This window comes from Coffea arabica, chromosome 5e, assembly GCF_036785885.1.
Source record: "Coffea arabica cultivar ET-39 chromosome 5e, Coffea Arabica ET-39 HiFi, whole genome shotgun sequence".
NCBI classification, from domain to species: domain Eukaryota; kingdom Viridiplantae; phylum Streptophyta; class Magnoliopsida; order Gentianales; family Rubiaceae; genus Coffea; species Coffea arabica.
Window position 1 is genome coordinate 49914101 of NC_092318.1, and position 19979 is coordinate 49934079.

Consider the following 19979-nt stretch of genomic DNA (forward strand, 5'->3'; position numbering starts at 1 on the left):
ACTTTAGCTTAGTAGTTGCAAATCGCTGCTGATGATACTATTAATAGATGATGCATTCATCGATCATACAAGTTGCTAATATCTGTTGTGCTTCTTCACAACGATGAATGTCTTTTGCATAAGCGAATTGCTTAACCAAGTACTGCAACAGTTCCTGTCCCGAATTCCAGATAGTTACAGGGTTACAGCAGCCAAGTCAGGAAAGGGCTATTGCCAAATGTGTTGGCAAAAAGAGTTCTTGATTCACATATAGTGGTTGTAGAAAATAAATTTATGATCCACAACCCACTATATATATCTATAGTCCATGGTTCATTGCGTGGAACGATTGCTAAAACCCCTGCCCGTAATGACAAAAATTATGGTACAACAAATTTTTTTTCTTTAAAAAGAACAGAAAATAAGGAAAAAAAAAAAGAACTTAAAAAGTAATCTCATCCAATTAGCATCAACCAAACGACTCAGAGCCGTAAGTTTTGATCTTGTACGTTGAGCCATTTTATGTTGGGAAATGGAAGCCGGTGACATCAACCAAGCATTGGCATGGCGGTTCATTCTTCTTTCTTCTTCGGTGTCTGTCTATTCTGGAAAGAGCTGAGGGAGAAGGAGAGCTTTGGAGTCCCGACAGCAGTGAAAGTTTAGAACCTAGTCAAATCAAAGGCAAATTCGGCTACGTAAGAATCAAACTTGATCTTAAAGTATTCATGCATTTCACTTTTTTGGAGTTTGGAATGATTTTACTCGTTTGCAAAATTGAGTTTAGTATTTTGACGTGATGTTCGATGCCATATGAAATCTTCAAAAAAAACTGATTTAGGAGAATTTGTTTGTCCCTGGTGGTTGAGCACTTTATGCAAAAGAAAAATGTTGAGAAGATTTTTGACATATTTCGAGTGAGTGCTATTAGTTACTAAAAAAAAAGATGCATCTTTGAAAGTACTCTTTTGAGAAAGATAAATTCCTTTTTTGCATTATTGGTTCAGAATTAACTAAAGCTTAGCAAAAAGGCTGATTACTCAAGACATCCTTTAAACCAGGGTCATTTGAAGCAAATAAATTAAAATTTGCACAAGTAAAAATACTTCAAAATTTAAATGCGCAATTGCTTGCATCTTTTATTGCTTGCTTTTCCTAATATTAGGATCTTGTTTGGATTGTTGTTTTCTAATTAAAGAAAAATTTTTATGTTTTTTTATGAACACATTTCTCAATTATTTTTTAATTTCACATGTATCAAATCGTTACACTATATTTTTCTAAAAAAAAAAAAAAAAGTTTTAAAAAATACGGATCCAAACGGGTTTTAAATGTTCCAAGTTAATGTCAACTGATCAAGGACAACTTCATGAGGGCTGAGGCTTTGATGGAACTAATATTGGACTCTCCGTCGATAAGCGATCAACACTAGAATATACAAGGTGGCAAGATCGAGACTGAGGACTGAGGACGGCATTTTACCAGATCAAATGGCAAGTGAATAATTTAATCTTAAGTGGAGTATCAAGTTCGAGTTTAAATACTCAACTATACATTTCCAATGTAAATGCGTACCAGTACCTATTCTACCCGCTAGAATTTCTGCGTAAATTTGCAAGAATGAGTGAGGCAAGTGAGGAGGTAATTCTGTTACACTTCTGGACTAGCATGTATGGCATGAGGGCAAGAGTTGCACTGGAAGAAAAAGAAATTAAGTACGAGCACAAACATGAGGATCTAGATACTGGCAACAAAAGCGAGTTGCTCTTGAAGATGAATCCAATTCACAAGATGATTCCGGTTCTGATTCACAATGGAAAACCTGTTTGCGAATCCCTCATTATAGTTGAATACATTGATGAGGCGTGGAAAGGTAAAACATCACTCTTGCCTTCTGATCCTTACGAGAGAGCTCAAGCCAGGTTCTGGGCTGATTTTGTTGACAGAAAGGTAAACAGGCATCCTCTCCTCAGCAAACCTCTATAGGTTTCAGCTATTGTAAACAGTTCCCCACACATTATTCCCATCATGTCATCAGTATGGAGGCTTAGGATTCAGTTAATTTTTTCTGCATGCATCAATAACGGGTCTAAATACATATTACTTATGTATTCATTCAGATACACTAATGTAGCGTATATACTATCAGTGTAAGAAAGATTCTTGAAAATAACGTACTCTAATTGAATTGCAGGTGTATACATATGGCCGTCAAGTCACGTGGTCAAGAAAAGGAGAAGAGCAAGAAGCTGCAAAGATTGGCTTGATAAGCTCCATCAAGACGCTGGAGGAGGAAGCCCTCGGAGACAAACTTTACTTTGGGGGTGAAAAGTTTGGGTATCTTGACGTTGCTGTTATTGGTCTCTGCAGTTGGATGCATACCTATGAGACCGTTGGCAAGTTTAGTGCAGAGATCGAGTGTCCGAAGCTGATGGCCTGGGCTAAGAGGTGCATGGAGAGGAATAGTGTCTCCAAGTCTCTTCCTGAACCCGACAAGCTCTACAAAGGCATTATGGAATTGAAGATGTCTTTTGGACTTGAATAATGCGAAGAAGAATTAAGGGTTGTTGCACGGTCCTTTGTTCTATAACAATAATATGGCAAATGATATTGTCACAGTTAAAATTTTATTTTAACGGTAAATTTTGTTAAAGTGACAAATCTCCCCCTTGCATTTGGACTTGGGAAGGATTAAATTTGGCATTTTATGCAAAAGTTGATGTAGAAATAAGATTTGTGCTCAATCATGTCATTGTTCAACTTCTTTATGTTGTCTCAGCTCGTGTTTGTAATCCAAATTACGTTTTTCTCTTAATTTGATGCATCTATGGAACTAGTAAATCAATCCTGTGTGATTTATTAGATGTTTTGTTACTTATGGTGAAAAGCAGCAAGCAATTTCTATTTATTTTAAGGTATTGGCAAAGGATCTAGGAGGATTCAATGTACATGACAACAAAAAGAATATATCGAACAAATAATTTGGTGAAAGATCGTTTATTTGGACTAATTAATACATGCATCTAAAAATAGAGGAATCAGATATGCAAAACTTGACAGAGAAACACAATGTAAATAAATTTTGTTTTAATTTTAAAAAGGTTATATTGGATAAACATCCTAAATCCATTCAATGGAATGATTAATTGAGTATAACAATCATGAAGAAAGAAGAATTTTTAAAGTTGAAGAGGTTGAGAGATTTAATTTCTATCATACTTTTAGCGTTACACTTGATTCCAGTATTTACATTTATCCCCCTTTATCATCAATAAATTAAAATGGGATTCAATAAAAAGGCAGAGGAACACGAAGTAAAATTGCAAAGGCTTGAAAAATAAAAAGCAAAATTGTAATTAAAAGTGTGGTGTAAAACCAAACATTATCTTAGTTTCTGACCAGATAAGTTAATACAGAAAAATATTAGTTTTAGTGAGAAAAGGTAATTCTAAAAATGTATTAAAAATTAGTTTTGGTGAGATTTGCCAGCAAGTTGCGGGGTAGGGGATTAGTTTGCGGGTTCACTCCCTGCTGCGGGAAACTCTTGAAAAAAAAAATTATATGACAGGAGCAATGACTTATTTTGATGGTGACTTCTGACATTTACGTCCATAGACAAAAAAGTACTTAGTAGATTATTCAAGATGTATGAAAATTTTTCAAAGTGTAAGTAATTTTATCAAACCAGAAAAGAGAAAAATGCGGTTTTGGTATTCAAATTTTGACACATGAATGGTTTTTGTCTCCGAACTTTAGATAAAAGCAAATATGGTACCCAATTTTTTAACTTTTGAACACATTTTACATTTAGTACCTTTAATCGATTTTTTCCAAATTCTTATCAGAAAGAATCACGTGATACTCACATGTCTACCAACTATTGTATACTAAAATGCCAAAAAAACGTAAAATTTAGTCTTTCAACTTAGTGTCTGATATTTTACATTTTTTTTGGCATTTTTAATACAATAGTTGTTGAATATGTGACTATTACATGACTCTTTCGGTAGCAATTTGGATAAAAACCATCAAAGATACTAAATGTGCTCAAAAGTTTTTTGTTTTTTGGATCAATGTGCTCAAAAGTTGAAAGATTGGGTATCAGATTTGCTTTTGTCCAAAGTTTGGGGACTAAAATTGCACATATGTCAAAATTTAGGTACCAGAACTGCATTTTTCTTAAAACAAAAATAAATATGTGGAGGGTAACTACTGTAGCTTAATCATGTCACTTGCTTTTGCATCATAGTGAACGAATGGATGAGGAGGTGATTCTCCTGGACTTCTTGACTAGCATTTTCGCCACCAGAGTCAGAATTGCTCTAGCAGAGAAAGAAGTCAAGTATGAATCCAAGGAAGAAGATCTAATGAATTTAAAGAAAAGTCCGTTGTTGTTAAAGATGAATCCCATATACAAGAAAATTCCAGTTTTGATCCACAATGGAAGACCTGTTTGTGAGTCCCTAATTATAGTTGAGTATGTTGATGAGGTATGGAAGGGCAAAGCTTCCCTCTTGCCCTCTCATCCTTGTGACAGAGCTCAAGCTAGGTTCTGGGCTGATTTCATTGACAAAAAGGTAACAAATTATCATCTTCTGTTTGCAGGAATACGTATATTTAACTTTATGATTTCATGAGCGTCATGTTACCTATTGCAGCTAGAGGGTTTTGCTCGTAAAATATGGTCGACAAAAGGAGAAGAGCAGCAGGCAGCAAAGATTGGCTTCATAAATTGCCTGAAGACGCTGGAGGAAGGAGCATTAGGAGACAAGCCTTATTTTGGAGGTGACAATTTTGGGTTTCTTGATGTGGCTCTTCTTGGACACTATAGCTGGTTCTATACCTATGAGAAATTTGGTAAATTCAGTATAGAAGCTGATTGCCCCAAGCTGATAGCTTGGGGAAAGAGGTGTATGGAAAGGGACAGCGTTTCCAAGTCTCTTGCTGACCCCATAAAGGTCTATGAATCTGTGTTGCTGTGGCAAAAGCTTCGTGGACAGGAGTAACATGGAGAAGCTAGCTTAATTACGTTGTTATGGGAATTTATCTCGGACTATATTTCATGATCCATTTGAAATATTAAGCGTGATTATTTGGAGAATTTTGTGTATTTACAGTTTGCATTACAAGTGGATTAGGATGTAATAACCCTTTTGTCACAATAATCAATGCTTTCACGTTCCAAGTACTTCTTGATTCAGTTGTAGCTCGTAGATCAGACAAACTTTGATGTTCATACTAGCTTCAAATTTAGAAAATTAAAATTCTAGATCTCAAAGAAAAGCTCAGATGGTTAACAGGGGTCAACTGATGCACAAAACAGGCATAACGAAAGATTCAATTATTTCTTCATAGCTCTTCTTGAATGCAAATGGCCTAGTAGCAGACAGCTTGTTTACTACTGATCCTGATGACAAAGTTAAGAAGTACCCTAACCTGTGATCTGATGCAATCAAGGGAATTTAGGCAATAGAAATCAAACAGGTAAATAATAAAAAAGATTTGCAATCCAGTAAGCGCTCTATATGTGTTTCTTTATTCAACCCCAAAATGCTTCTTCAGTATCAGAACAAAGTCATAAACCTTTTCAGGATCAGCAAGGGACTTGGACACGCTCTCCCTCTGCATGCTCCTTTTAGCCCATGCCACAAACTTTGGGCATTCAGTCCCAATTTTGAAGTTTCCACAAGTCTCATAGGCATGGAACCAACTGTAGAAAGGAATCAAAGCCACATCTACATATCCAAACTCTTCACCTCCAAAGTAAGGCTTCTCTCCAAGTTCCCCTTCTAGTACCTTGAGCGCCTCTATGAATTCCTTCTTGGCTGCCTCCTGTTCTTCCCCTTTAGCAGACCAGGTTTTTCTTCCTAAAGTATGGACCTGCATTGCACAACTGCAGATGTCAATAAATACGTATGGAAATATAATTGACCATAGCATGCAATTTTTATTGTCCAATTCTTAACAAATTCATCTCATTTTTAATGTGCAGCCACACAAAAAAAAACACAGAGAGACAGTCCATATGCTAATCCTAGTACCTTTTGGTCAACAAAGTCAGCCCAGAGTCTAGCCTGAGCTCTCTTGTAAGGGTCAGATGGCAACAATGGGTTCTTATCATGCCAAACCTCATCAATATATTGAAGGGCTATGAGAGACTCACAAATTGGTTTACCATTGTGAATTAACACAGGGACTTTCTTGTGAATGGGATTCATTTGGAAAAGAAATGGGCTCTTTTTGGGCAAGTTCTCTTCCCTGTACTCATACTTGACACCCTTCTCAGCTAAAGCTATTCTTAGCCTCATGCCAAACATACTAGCATATGCATCCAACAGAATCACTTCACCATCCATTTTTTCAGCAAAAATGACAAGAGACTTTGGACACGAGATAGTGATAGAAGCAATGGAATTGATTGGGGGTAGTGTCACATTTACTGACTCGTATATATAATAGATTGCCTGAGTTGTACCTGTTGGAGCTAAAACATATGGTTGGTAGGTCCGGGTTGTGATTTCGTAAGCCATGAAATAATATGCACAGTTTTTTAATGGATATAATTTTCTTCTTCTAATTGAATTGTTCTGAAACTGAATAGTTTACTGTTTAGACTTTGTTTTCAACAATTGTCACTAGTTTCATAATTATAATTTTATGCAGTTACACTCCCACAGCATGGCAAATCCCCTGCAATTTTCATTCCCCAGTTGAAACATATCCAAATGATTCAAGTTTGCCAGTAGTAAACAGAGTATTTTTGCTTCTGGACTCGTTTGCAACATATTTTACACTTTTGTCAAGAGTAACAAAAGCCAACAAGAATTGGTACTTTTGTTTCTTAATCAATCCCATACTTCTTCTTCAATGTGAAAACATACTGGTAAAACCTTGCAAGGATCAGCGAGGGACTTTTGACACATTATCCCTTTTCATGCACCTTTTAGCCCATGCCACAATCTTGGGGAACTCTCAGTCTCTATCTTGAAATTTCCAAGAGTCTGTAGGCATGAAACCAAATATAGAAAGGTATTTATTTGAGCCAAATCTAAGTACCCAAAATTTTCACCTCCAACGTAAGGCTTATCTCCAAGTTTTCCTTCCAAAATTTGGGAGATTTCTATATGAATTCCTTCTTGGCTGCCTCCTGCTCCTCTCCCTTTGTAGCCCAAGTTTTTCTTCCTACATTACAAACCTGGGCAAATATGAGTCTAAGAATAACACTAGTAATAAGCTCAAGTTTTTGCCTTAGAAAAAGAAAACTCAAGTGTTTGTCCCTACAGTATAAAAACTGGGCTTTCCATCATGGATCAGAACTGGGATTTTCTTGTGAACAGGATTCATCTGGAGAAATAGGGCTTCTCCCCTGTATTCATACTGCACACCCTTCTCATCTAGTGCTATTCTGACCCTCATGCCAAACATACTGGGATAGTCATCCAGTAAAACAACTCCACCAGCCATTTTTTGAGATGATTTGCATCAAAGTAAGAGTAGTTACAGGATTGATTTGGTATGAACACTTGTATAGTTTGTCAACTGTATAAATTTTAGTACTCATATGTCAATTTTATAGGTGATTAGAGCATTACTTGATGGATTAATTTTTTTAATCCGTTGAAATTTGAAAGGGTTGTTATCTAGTGTAATTTAAGTAAAATAAAAAAAACGAGACAGAATAATGGCATCTGAGTACATAAAACTATTAGGTGAACAAATATTTCATCCACTCTGCAAGATTTTGATTAGGCAATTCTCTATCTCTATGGTTTGAAGTTGGAACTCCGCCTTGTCCATATACTATGGAATACAGTACGAGAGTTAGAGCTGTACAACACTAATACTTGGTCCTGGTATGGGTGATGATGCATTTCAATTATTTTCTTTAAACTCTTCAAACAGCTGATAAACCGATCGAGTCCAAGAAACTATACTTGAATCCCTCCTTCTCCCTGCTCTTCCGGCCCCTTCCTCTTCCCACCAAAAAAAAAAAGACCCTAAAATAAAATCCACAAAATAGAAGAAAATGGAACATTCTGTGGTAATCTATTCGATCCCAAACATCTTCTTCAGAAAAAGGACAGTATCATAAACACTGTGAGGATCAGAAAGGGACTTAGACACACTCTCCCTCTGCATACAAAATTTGGCCCAAGCCACGAGCTTTGGACATTGGCTCTCAATCTTGAAGTTTCCACAGGTCTCAAAGACATAAAACCAACTGTATAGAGGAATAAGAGCCACATCCACGAGCCCAAAGTTTCACCTCCAAAATTAAGGTTTTTCCCCAAGTTCTCCTTCCAAAATTTTCCGAATCTCTATGAATTCCTTCTTGGCTGCCTCCTGCTCTTCACCCTTTGTTGCCCAGATCCCTCTTGCTGGATCAAAAGCCTGCATATTCTCCATTAGTTAGTCAAATTTGTTTCTTCTTGCATAGTGTAACTTTTAGTTATTTTCCGTTTCACACCTAACATTAGTTAGTCAAAAAATTTTTCTTTTAATTCATGCAAAATCTAACTCGATAAAGAAGACTTTCTCCGGAAAAAAAATGAATAATATAAAATTCACACAGAAATCTTGCAGGGTACCTTTTTGTCAACAAAGTCAGCCCAGAACCTATGCTTGAGCCCTCTCATAAGGATCAGATGGTATCAATGGATTCTTGTCATGCCATACCTCATCTATGTACTGGACAATTATAAGGGACTCAACTATTGGTTTTCCATTATGAATCAAAACTGGAACTTTCTTGTGAATAGGATTCATCTCAAGGAGGAGTAGGCTCGTTGGTCAAGTCTTCTTCCTTGAGTTCATACTTGATACCCTTCTCAGCTAGTGCTATTCTGACCCTCATACTGAACATGCTCGGATAGACACTCAACAAAATCACTTCTTCACCAGCCATTTTCCCAGAGGATGGTATGAAGCAGGAGGAGTTTTCTTCTCTGGTGTGCTAGTTTTTTTCAAAGAAAATTGATGGTTGACCCACAAAAGAAGAGTGTACAGATTCCTGTTTTTTTAATAGTAGTACATTTGGTCGTCATGATTTTATTATTTAAGTTGAACTAGTACCAAGAAATGGTACCGGATCGTTCCTGCAACTTTCGAGCTCCACGCCCCCCAAGTCAGTGAGCCATTTTTGCTGTACTCAAGCAAGAGTTAATATGAGTTGGTCTAGAGATTTTCGCCAACTTCATCCAAGCAAAACATTTTTTGTAAATGAAGTGCACATATTTCACAAGTCAATAAAAGAAAGGAGTATCACATTAACATAATTTCGACATGGAACGAACACTCTGCTTAACTGAGGACAAAGACAATTGTCCTCTAAATTTGTGGAAGAAATAATATGCATATAAACAGCAGCATATCCATGAAATCCTAGTAGTAGTAGTAAACATCATTTACTACCAGTCCAGGATATCAGGAAGACGACGCTAAATCTCTTTTATTCTCACAAGCCAAGCAAACAAAACTAAAGGATTCTAAGACAGATCTACAAAGCCCAAAAAAGACAAAGCAGTCCCAAATACATATTCGTGCGTAGACTTTTATTCGATCCCCCATTTAGCCAAAAAAGTTGAAAGAGACTTTATTCGATCCCAAGCTGCTTCTTCAAGGACACAACAAATTCGTAAACCTTGTGAGGATCAGCAAGGGACTTGGACACAGTCTCCCTCTGCATGCATCTTTTGGCCCATTCCACCAGCTTTGGACACTCCGTTTCTGTCTTGAAATTCCCGAAGGTCTCATAGGCATAGAACCAACAGTAGAAAGGAATCAAAGCCACATCCACATATCCAAAGTTTTCCCCTCCAAAGTAAGGCTTATTTCCAAGTTCTCCTTCCAATGTTTTCAGAATCTCTATGAATTCCTTCTTGGCAGCCTCCTTTTCTTCTCCCTTTGTGGCCCAGATCCTCCTTGCAGAATCATAAAGCTGCATTTCACCTTAATTATCTCAGAAAAAAATTGAACAGAAAAATCCCTCCTTAACATAATATTTTTATCCCATATCTAACTTGTCATGCTTGCTTATGTTGTTTGCCTAAAATAATCTAGTGAAAATAGGTTAAGAAATGCTTAGTTCCACGACTAGACGATCTTGGTAAAGACAGTGGAAATACATGCCCGAACAACTGATTGAATATCAGTTGACAAAATTAGAGTTTCCATAAGAAAAAAATGTTACCTTTTTGTCAACGAGGTCGGCCCAGAACCTGGCTTGAGCTCTCTGGTAAGGATCAGATGGGAGCAAGGGATTCTTGTCATGCCACACTTCATCTATGTACTGAACAATGATAAGGGACTCGCAAAGAGGCTTTCCGTTATGAATCATAACTGGGATTTTCTTGTGAACAGGGTTCATCTGAAGAAGAAGGGGGCTCTTGTTACCCAAGTCTTCTTCTTTGTATTCATACTCGATGCCTTTCTCTCCCAGAGCAACCTGGACTCTCATGCTAAACATGCTCACATATGTACCAAACACAACCACCTTGTCACCAGCCATATTTTCAGATGATATTCGACCAAAACAAAACAAAAAAAAAAACAAAGAAAGAACTTTTCGCTAGAGGAGATGAAAAGAAAGCAGAATGATGGGCAATGGTAGCAATTTGTGAGCAACTAGCAGGTATAAGAACCGGGGTCCTGCGTTTTATAGTGAATGAGTGGCTGGTGATGGCAGCATGAAGGAATGGTTGGTAAGTGGTTGATTGTAGCAGGACATTTGGGTCCTCTACCCTTCAGCAATTTAGGCCACAAGTCAAAATGCAGGTTTTTTTTTTTTTCAAGCAGTAGGGATAGGATTTAAAGGCAAGGGAAGGAGAATTAGAACCATAATTTCGAAATCTTGAGAAAATGAAGGATCGCTTTTTCATGTGCTATTAATTAGATCTTTTTTGACTCTTTAATTTTTTTTTTCAAGATTCTTGAAAGCCACTGTAGGAATTTACAACCTATACTAGCACGTTTTTGTTTTGATATATGCTCAAATTTTTAGCATATAACTTAAGTTACTTGATAATATTTTGAATACAAAATTAAGTTTCCTTTTTCAACTACTCACTATAAATTGATAGAAAGTTCACAAGATGAATAATGGGTGCTTAATTGCTGTTCGCTCACAATTTTGACCAATTGCCACGTCTAAATCCAGCAAGTGCTTATCGCATCTGTGTGATCCGATGATTATTTAATTTTCTTTGATTTATAGGATTCAGTTGCATCTATACCCCTTCTTCCATAATCGATGTATGACCAAAAAAAAAAAAAATCACAACATTGTCTCTACGACTAAATATTAAAACCCGTTCCACTTGTTATTTTTAAAATTTCTCTGAATTTGAATAAATATTTCGAGATAAATACAATGCCATTTGAATGCAGAGTCACAGCTTTCGCAGTCAAAGTTCAAAAAAGAATTGATTAAATCCCACTGCCGTCCCCAATCAAATCAAAGGTTGTAGAGGATTGTGGTACTCAACAAATAAATATTACTAGTACTAGAATATTCGTTGTCTAGAACTTGTTCTAGGATGCTTGTCTTGCTTTTTTTTTAGAGGTGGCAATTTGTCCCAAGTTCCAGTGGGTCACCCATGCCCATAGGAACTTTGGGCGGGATGGGTACTGGAATTTGATATTGGGTTTAAAATGGAACAAATCCCAATTGTACCCATTAATTGATGGAAAATTTTGGAAAATACTTGGGTACCCATTGGGCTCAAATAGCAAGGGCTCTGTTTGGATTAGTTATTTTTTTGGGTGTTTTTGAAATATTTTATTGTCGCAGTGTATATGAAAAATTTTTACTATAATTTTTTTTGAAATATTTGATATACTAATATGGATGAGATATTTTTTGAGTTATTGTATATTACTGTAACATTGTATTTGAAAAATTTGTTTTTTGAAAATATAGCCAATCCAAACGGAGTCTTAGATTCAAAAATTATCTTTAACAATTTTTATAGTCATACCAGCGAATATAATCTAGCAATCTTCCTAGTCATTATCCACAAGAATTTCCAGCATTTCAGTCAGTTTAGACCTGTCATCCTTGGACAATGATGAGGATAAATATTCGACACCCTAAGTGCCTTTGCCATCTTGATATATGTTGGAATATGGCTGTATTATATCTATCCTTTCCTTTATTTGTTAATCCAATTTTTGGTGGGAATCCTGAGTATAAAGCACTTACATGTTTATTTAATAAAACTAAAAGAAATTTAATAAATCAAAAATCTTAAAGTTATATAAAAAATAAAAAATGAATTAAAGGAAAAATATATATAGAAAATTTGGGTATTGGGCGGGATCAATCTAAACCCATCCCAAAGTGATCCCGCCCAAGTTAGTCCCAAAACACATATGGGTAAGGTTGGGCCCAAACCCATATGACTCGGTTCCATCTTAAACCCAAGCAAATCCCGCCCATCCCGCCCATTTTGCCACCTCTACTTTTTTTGTTCCTCCTAATCACCCAAAATTACGCGACAATTATCTTCTCCATTAATGAATCAGAAGATTCTGGTAATTGTGAGTAAAATTATTCCCATTACCAGTTTTTTCAAACCAAATCAGCGCCCTGGTGGAAATTAAGCTGCTAAATATTAAAAGACTAACTAAGAAATTGAGGAAGAAAAACTTCGGTCCACGAAAAAGGTTATGGTCTCTTTTTCTTGATTGTCTACGTAGTAGCTGCTGCTGGTGGTCCCTAATTATTGGGTTCCCAAGTTTTTAGCTAAGTGCTTACGCATAGTCTTGAGGAATTTGACGTCACTCCTTAAGTAATCACATTCAAGCTTTTATCTTTCCCCCCCTCTCTCTCTCTCTCTCTCTCTCACGCACCTTTTTCTTCCTGATTTGCACATTATTTAAGTTCAATATGAAAAAAAATACGAAAATGGACAATTCAACTAAACCAAGAAAACAAGAAAAGAGTACCCCACCACATGTTATGTTTAAACTGGTCCGTACAATGGACCATAGAATTAATTTTTTATATATTGTTAATGTATAATTATTTTTACACCAACAAATTTACATCATGTTACATAATATAAATTTAAATTTAAATTTACACTGTTAGCACGTAAAAATTTAATTCTATATATGCTCAAATTCAATCATTTAGCTCTAGTTCTACCCCTTCTACATGGATGAAAGTAACTCGATTGTAAGGGTCAAAATTGTGTTAACGTATCAAAAGGTTGAGTTATGTATATATTTTAAAAATCATAAGAGGGTTATATGATAAAACATTAAATTATAAGAGAGATGTATGGTAAAACATAAACCATACGGGGTTAGAGTGTCATGCATATTATGTTTATATATTTTGATCATTTCAACCATTTTAGTTTCTAAATAAAGGTAATTTCGACATTTTGATGGGTTTCGTTACAAATAATCATATTCATTATTTTAATAAGTTAATCCAAACTATGAGGGAATTGTATATAACTTTTAAAACTATAGGGAAATTGTGTAAAAGATTACTAAATTACAAAGGAGTAAAGAGTATTTTGCCCTTATTTTTATGTTAACAAGTTTTTGGTCATATCACATAATATAAATCTAAATTAAGCGGAAATTAACACACACACACACCTATAATTAGACTAAACACACTGGAGTTAACGGAGAAATCGCTCCGAAAGCAATATAAGGGGGACCCACAAAGAACCCACGTTCAGCCAATTTGTGACAGAACGAGACCCCTATGGACTTTAAACCCAGAATAAAGACCCCACGATCTTCCGATGTGGGATGGTTGCCCAATCCCCCCCCCCTTCGGTGCACGCACCCTCACTACAAGAATGAGTTTGTTTTTTCCCGAAGCGGGAATCAACACACACACACACCTATAATTAGACTAAACACACAGGAGTTAACGGAGAAATCGGCCCGAAAGCAATCTAAGGGGAACCCACAAAAAATTCACGTTCAGCCAATTGATGACAAAATGAGATCCTTATGAAAATTAAATCCAGAGTAACGACCCCACGATCTTCCGACGTGAGATGGTAATTAGGTTTTGTTTGGATTGGGTTTTATTTCCCCAAATTTATTTGCTTACATCATCATTACAATTTTTAATACACCTTTTTACCTTTTCAATTATTTTTTTATCTCGCATACATCACATCACAAAAAGTGCTACAGTAAAAAATCTTTAATAATTCACAATCCAAACAGATGCTCAAAAGCCATCATTTAGCTCTAGCTCTACCCCACTACAGGGACGAAAGTAACTCGGTCATAAGGGCCAGAACTATATGTTAACGTGTCAAAAGGTTGAAAGGGATCTTGCTCGTTCTACAAGGATCCCGCTCGATCTCGAATTCTCGATCCACTAGTTTTTTCCTGTAAGAGACTGAAATGACACCATTATGAGACCATCGTATCTACGTGGCTATATTAAAAGGCCGCACCTATCAAAGTCAAAAAAGAAAACAGGGCATTTTCTTCTCTGGATTTCGATAGGGAAATATGGCGGTAGAAAGACTGTTTCCCATTTAGTAATCCAATTGACCTGGTGACCTTCAAAATCATGTTCAAAAGAAATTATGAAACATAATCCTTCACCCTTTCTTTTTCTTTCTCTACGATTTTATAGAATTTTTGCCTTTTTTTTTTTAAGTTGATGCTAACCTCTTCTACATCCCACTTGGTCAGTATTGCACATTGCAATTTGCATCCATCCATTCTTGAAATATTTCAAGAGATTTAAAACAGTTCTTGAAGGGGATATCCAATGGTTATTTTCTCCTCTTTGTAGTGGTTTGTCTCCCTCTAATAAACTGAACCAAATCAATTGTTTTTAGCAGAATTTGCACTATGGACCTTTTCACGTATGACTCAAATGCAGGTAGCGATATTGGTTTCTAAATACAATTGACTCATTCTAGATTTGTCTAGACATAAACATTCAGACAACAAATATATTTTGTCATGTACAAAACCTTGAAAATAGATCAGATTATACAATTGAACTTATTCAGTTAAAAAAAAAAAAAAAAAATCCCAAGTGTCTTAGTTTTTGCCTTTTAGGACTCTAATAAAGAACTTGAAATGCCCAGTAGGGTTCATGATCCATGTGCACAAATAATTGCAATTGTTGGCTGTGGACACTGTTCATTATGAAATTCCTATGTAGATTATTAATCTTTGCTTTCTTTGTGCCTATGATGCCAAATGATTGCAGTTGTTTGCAATGACGGAGCCAGGGGGCAGAGGGGGCCATGGCCCCCCCTAAGTTTTGAGAATTTTAATTCATAATATGTAAATATGTGTGTAAAATAAAATTGGCCCCCCCTAAATTTTTTCAATTTTAGTTTATATTATGAGAGTTGATATATATATATATATATATGAATTAGTCATCTTTGAATGGAATTTCAATTTTGGCCCTCCCAAAAAAAAAATCCTGGCTCCGTCACTGATTGATTGTTAAACCCATTTAGAATATGCCTGTCTCATTTGAATTGCAACTTTTTTAGAATATTTTTTTTTGATACATTCTTCTACTAGTATCTTTTTACGTCGCATACTCACGTCACTACAGTCAATATTTTTCAACAATGTCACTCAAAAACTCCCATCCAAACTGGTTCTTCTTATACTTACATTCCTTATGAGGTTTTCATATTACACAATAATCAAAGTGTGTAATAGATGGTATGTGCATTGAACCTTATTACCTAATCTCGTGTTATTGGATGAATTTATTTTATTTTGGCGGGCTAGTTATAACTTGTGCAAGACTTTAGAGTTGAGTGTAAAGCATTTTCAACCTTCTTTCACGATCATACGAGAAATGTTTACCATTCAATCACGTAGAAAATTTCCTCCATAAGCAATTCAGAGTTGGTCTCTAATCTATGTTGAAAAAGGTGCCCGATTGGCCTCCATATTGACTTTCGTTCGCTCTCTCGAACGAATTGAATGGAGGATGCTGAGCCCCGGTGAACATTTACAGGTGAACGGAAGGATTTATAATTGGAGATTTGCACGAATAATTAATCGCAGCTGGAGAATGAGAAAAGATACAGAGAGGACAGATTTCCCTTCTTGTCATCCATCACTGATACTTGTCTTACTAGTTTCGAACGGGTCCAAACATTGACATACGGTACTAACTGCTAACAGCTAAAGGCCGGGATATATCAGCTTGCTATCTCAAAGAAATATCAGCTTCAGTTAACATCAACACAAGGTTGCAGATTTCAACCTCTACTTCAGCATTACAGCACCTGCTGGAACTGTTTCATTGAAAGTTAAAACCTTTCTTATTGAGGAAAAAATCATAAGTGCAAGCTAAAAATACTCAATTATTTTTAACACGACATGTTTACACCTAGAGGGTTTTTTTTTTTCTCTAATAAGTGAGAGGTTTTGAATTCAGAACTTTCTATATACAATGCCTCTCAACTTACTACCCAACTAAACCCTCTCCCTCCAAGTTGCATCTCTTCAACTTCACATAAAGAGTGCTTAACTACAAAAAACCTATGAGGGAAACTACTATTCCAATTACTGTTCTGTTGTTTCACTCCAGTTTGTGAAATCATTAATTGTGATTTCTCTCCGTATTTCGGATAATTATGTGATTGTTCATAATCACCAATATATGGTTGTCGTTTCAAAATCACATATCTAAACCTAATCATTATTGTAGGGTAAAATAACTTTAAAAAGACAAGTCATAGCAATTTCAGCAAATAGATGGCAGATTTTGTACAAGTTAGAAAGAGTGATCTCACCTATTACATATATACTATGTTATATGACCAGATCAAGTCAAAAAAAGAAAAAATTAGAAAAGGGCTTTTCTTGTTTTCCAAGTAATTAGCGCAACAAGTCAAGTAGCTCCCTCATGTCTTCCTAATCCAAGCAGCAAGGATGAAGTATACTGGACTACACATGCCTCTGGCTCTGATTGGTTCACTATTAAATCAGCCATGATGGCAGTGACTAGAACCAAGGGGGACAAGGTGGGTTGGTTTAAACTTGTGTGAGGAAAAGGTGCATTTCAACGTTACTTTTTCATTGTTTGGCTATTATGCAAAAGGAAGCTGTCCAGAAAAGACAGACTTACGGCTTGGGGAATTCATATGGCTTATGACCTCTGTGAGCTTTGTAAAGGAGAAGTTGAAACCATGGATCACATATTTTTTGATTGCCCAGTATCAAGCATAGTATGGCAAAAGGTGTAAAATTTTCCCTGTTGAAATGGATGTGTGATCATTGTAGCTCAAACTCTTTTACGGACCAGGTGAGGAGACTTGTGCTTTTGCAGTTTGCTAGCGTAGTGTATCAATTGTGGTGAGCAAGAAACCAAGCTATTTTTCAGCAAGTTTCGTTATTTGCTGTCAGCATTATTTCTCCTGTCCTTGATTCTGTGAGAGATGCAGTTGCAAGCTGGAGACGCATGCCTTTTAACTACGCAAAACTGGGACTTGGCTGTGGCGCTGGGGCTACATAATGTGTGTTTCAGTAGATAAGTATTCTGGTTAACAGATGATTGTGGCATCATTTTGTGTAATAGTTATAGTGCTAGCTGCTTACATAGTTGGAATGAGTACATTCCTTTGCGTACACGTTCATTGCTGATCAATAAAGATTCAGTCTTGCTTACAAAAAAAAAAAAAAGGCTGACCATATTTCCATAATTGACAGGCTGACATTCTCTGAAAAAGAAAAAGGGAAACCGAAAGGCAAAAACATGGCAAAGAAGTATAGTAGTGGCGGGACATTTTTGTCAATAAAGTCAACCCAAAACCTTGCTTGATCCTTCTTGCAAGGATCAGATGGTAACAATGGGGTCTCATCCTGCCATGCCTCACCTATTTATTGGAGAATTGCAAGGGACTCAACTATCGGTTTTCCATTGTGAATCAAAACCGGGACTTTTTGTGAATGGGGTTCATCTCAAGGAGAAGAGGGCTTTTGTTGGGCAATTCTTCTTCTTTTGAGATCATACTTGATATCCTTCTCAGCCTGTGCTATATATTTTGACCCTCATGCAGAACATGCTAGCATAGGCATCCAAGAAAACCACTTCTTCACAATTGTCCTCTAAATTTGTGGAAGAAATAATATACATATAAACAGCAGCATATCCATGAAATCCTAGTAGTAGTAGTAGTAAACATCATTTACTACCAGTCCAGGATATCAGGAAGACGACGCTAAGTCTCTTTTATTCTCACAAGCCAAGCAAACAAAACTAAAGGATTCTAAGACAGATCTACGAAGCCCAAAAAAGACAAAGCAATCCCAAATACATATTCATGCGTAGACTTTTATTCGATCCCCCATTTAGCCAAAAAAGTTGAAAGAGACTTTATTCGATCCCAAGCTTCTTCTTCAAGGACACAACAAATTCATAAATCTTGTGAGGATCAGCAAGAGACTTGGACACAGTCTCCCTCTGCATGCATCTTTTGGCCCATTCCACCAGCTTTGGACACTCAATCTTGAAATTCCCACATGTCTCATAGGCATAAAACCAATTGTAGAAAGGAATTAAGGCCACATCCACATATCCGAAGTCTTCCCCTCCAAAGTAAGCCTTGTCTCCCAGTTCTCCTTCCAGCATTTTCACAGTCCCTATGAGTTCCTTTTTGGCTGCCTCCTGTTCCTCTCCCTTTGTGGCCCAAAGCCTCCATCCAGCATCATAAAGCTGCATTTCACCTTAATTATCCCAAAAAATTGAACCCAAAAAAAAATAAAATCTCTCATTAACATAATACTTTTATCCCATATTTAATTTGTCATGCTTAGTTATGTTGTTTGCCTAAACTAATCTAGTGGAAAAAAGGTTAAGGAATGCTTAGTTCCATGACTAGACGATCTTGGTAAAGACAGTGGAAATACTTGCCCGAATAACTGATTGAATATATAGCAGTTGACAAAATTAGAGTTCCCATAAGAAAAAAAATGTTACCACCTTTTTGTCAACGAAGTCAGCCCAGAACCTGGCTTGAGCTCTCCGGTAAGGATCAGATGGGAGCACGGGATTCTTGTCATGCCACACTTCATCTATGTACTGAACAATGATAAGGGACTCGCAAACAGGCTTTCCGTTATGAATCAGAACTGGGATTTTCTTGTGAACAGGGTTCATCTCAAGAAGAAGTGGGCTCTTGTCAGCCAAGTTTTCTTCTTTGTATTCATACTCGATGCCTTTCTCGGCCAGGGCTATTCGGACCCTCATGCCAAACGCGCTCACATGTGTATCCAACAGAACCACCTTGTCGCCGGCCATCTTTTCAGATGATATTCGACAAAATTAAAAGAGAAAGGATTTTTGCTATAGGCGTCGAGAAAAGAAAGCAGAATGATGGGCAAATGGTGGTAGGATAAGAGCCGGGGTCTTGCATTTATAGTAAATAAATCCGAGGTTGGTGATGGTAGGATTGATGCTACGCAAGCAGTAGATTCTGGGAACATTTGGGGCTCCACAGTCCACCCTGCAGCAATTTAGGCAAGAAGTCAAAATGCAGTGGTTTCTTTTCCACGTGTTATGAAAAAAATTAGTTTTTTTTTTTTGGTTGACTCTATAATTTTTTTAAAAAAATTTCTAGAAAGGCACCTTAGGAATTTATAACATATACTAGCACCTTTTGTTTGTTTTGAAAAACAAGCAAAAGAGAGCAGAAAACTGAACGCTGTCCCTCATGTCTAGGTAGGAGAGGATTGTAGGACGCTCGTACTCAACAATTACTAAAATATTCTTTGGTCTCAGGATTTTCGTCTTGTTTGTTTTCTTGTTCCTAATCACACACATAATTTGACAAAGTTTGTAGTCCTAATTCCACAAATAACTGCTTCATTAATAAATCTGAAGATTCTGGTAATTAATTGTGTAAGTAAATTATTGCCTATTACTCTCCTTTTCAACAAATTCAGGGGCCTGATGGAAATTAAAGGGCTAAATATTAGTATTTAATACACTGACTAATAACTAAATGATCCATAGAAAGGGTCAAAGACCA

At 36.5% G+C, this 19979-nt stretch overlaps 5 protein-coding genes and 1 pseudogene across 5 annotated transcripts; 2 read left to right on the forward strand and 4 right to left on the reverse strand.

Annotated features, from left to right (window-relative positions):
* The first annotated feature begins 1505 nt into the window (after window positions 1-1505).
* Window positions 1506-2791, forward strand: LOC140006324 (probable glutathione S-transferase parC). The gene is made up of 2 exons (XM_072048149.1): window positions 1506-1926; window positions 2171-2791. The coding sequence occupies exons 1-2, from the start codon at window positions 1597-1599 to the stop codon at window positions 2519-2521; spliced, it is 681 nt and encodes a 226-aa protein (XP_071904250.1). The 5' UTR covers window positions 1506-1596; the 3' UTR covers window positions 2522-2791.
* Window positions 2792-4203: 1412 nt separating this feature from the next.
* LOC140006691 (probable glutathione S-transferase) lies at window positions 4204-5164 on the forward strand. The gene is made up of 2 exons (XM_072049041.1): window positions 4204-4553; window positions 4635-5164. Exons 1-2 carry the CDS (start codon window positions 4233-4235, stop codon window positions 4980-4982), a joined length of 669 nt encoding a protein of 222 aa, XP_071905142.1. The 5' UTR covers window positions 4204-4232; the 3' UTR covers window positions 4983-5164.
* Window positions 5165-5302: 138 nt separating this feature from the next.
* Window positions 5303-6383, reverse strand: LOC113690823 (probable glutathione S-transferase). Its single transcript, XM_027208897.2, has 2 exons — window positions 6018-6383; window positions 5303-5856 (listed from the first exon to the last, which is right to left on the reverse strand). The coding sequence occupies exons 1-2, from the start codon at window positions 6330-6332 to the stop codon at window positions 5512-5514; spliced, it is 660 nt and encodes a 219-aa protein (XP_027064698.1). The 5' UTR covers window positions 6333-6383; the 3' UTR covers window positions 5303-5511.
* Window positions 6384-8010: 1627 nt separating this feature from the next.
* Window positions 8011-9079, reverse strand: LOC140006692 (probable glutathione S-transferase; annotated as a pseudogene).
* A 143-nt stretch (window positions 9080-9222) lies between these two features.
* LOC113690821 (probable glutathione S-transferase parC) lies at window positions 9223-10708 on the reverse strand. The gene is made up of 2 exons (XM_027208896.2): window positions 10166-10708; window positions 9223-9913 (listed from the first exon to the last, which is right to left on the reverse strand). Exons 1-2 carry the CDS (start codon window positions 10481-10483, stop codon window positions 9569-9571), a joined length of 663 nt encoding a protein of 220 aa, XP_027064697.1. The 5' UTR covers window positions 10484-10708; the 3' UTR covers window positions 9223-9568.
* Window positions 10709-18026: 7318 nt separating this feature from the next.
* Window positions 18027-19373, reverse strand: LOC140006693 (probable glutathione S-transferase parA). The gene is made up of 2 exons (XM_072049042.1): window positions 18932-19373; window positions 18027-18664 (listed from the first exon to the last, which is right to left on the reverse strand). Exons 1-2 carry the CDS (start codon window positions 19247-19249, stop codon window positions 18326-18328), a joined length of 657 nt encoding a protein of 218 aa, XP_071905143.1. The 5' UTR covers window positions 19250-19373; the 3' UTR covers window positions 18027-18325.
* Window positions 19374-19979: the final 606 nt, after the last annotated feature.

Excerpts from the sequence above, each read along its gene's own strand:
- LOC140006324 (XM_072048149.1), top strand. The coding sequence starts at position 1,597 with ATGAGTGAGGCAAGTGAGGAGGTAATTCTGTTACACTTCTGGACTAGC. Across the intron at positions 1,927-2,170 it reads CTGATTTTGTTGACAGAAAG|GTGTATACATATGGCCGTCA; the intron begins GTAAACAGGCAT and ends ATTGAATTGCAG.
- LOC140006691 (XM_072049041.1), top strand. The coding sequence starts at position 4,233 with ATGGATGAGGAGGTGATTCTCCTGGACTTCTTGACTAGCATTTTCGCC. Across the intron at positions 4,554-4,634 it reads CTGATTTCATTGACAAAAAG|CTAGAGGGTTTTGCTCGTAA; the intron begins GTAACAAATTAT and ends TACCTATTGCAG.
- LOC113690823 (XM_027208897.2), bottom strand. The coding sequence starts at position 6,332 with ATGGATGGTGAAGTGATTCTGTTGGATGCATATGCTAGTATGTTTGGC. Across the intron at positions 5,857-6,017 it reads CTGACTTTGTTGACCAAAAG|GTCCATACTTTAGGAAGAAA; the intron begins GTACTAGGATTA and ends TGTGCAATGCAG.
- LOC113690821 (XM_027208896.2), bottom strand. The coding sequence starts at position 10,483 with ATGGCTGGTGACAAGGTGGTTGTGTTTGGTACATATGTGAGCATGTTT. Across the intron at positions 9,914-10,165 it reads CCGACCTCGTTGACAAAAAG|CTTTATGATTCTGCAAGGAG; the intron begins GTAACATTTTTT and ends GGTGAAATGCAG.
- LOC140006693 (XM_072049042.1), bottom strand. The coding sequence starts at position 19,249 with ATGGCCGGCGACAAGGTGGTTCTGTTGGATACACATGTGAGCGCGTTT. Across the intron at positions 18,665-18,931 it reads CTGACTTCGTTGACAAAAAG|CTTTATGATGCTGGATGGAG; the intron begins GTGGTAACATTT and ends GGTGAAATGCAG.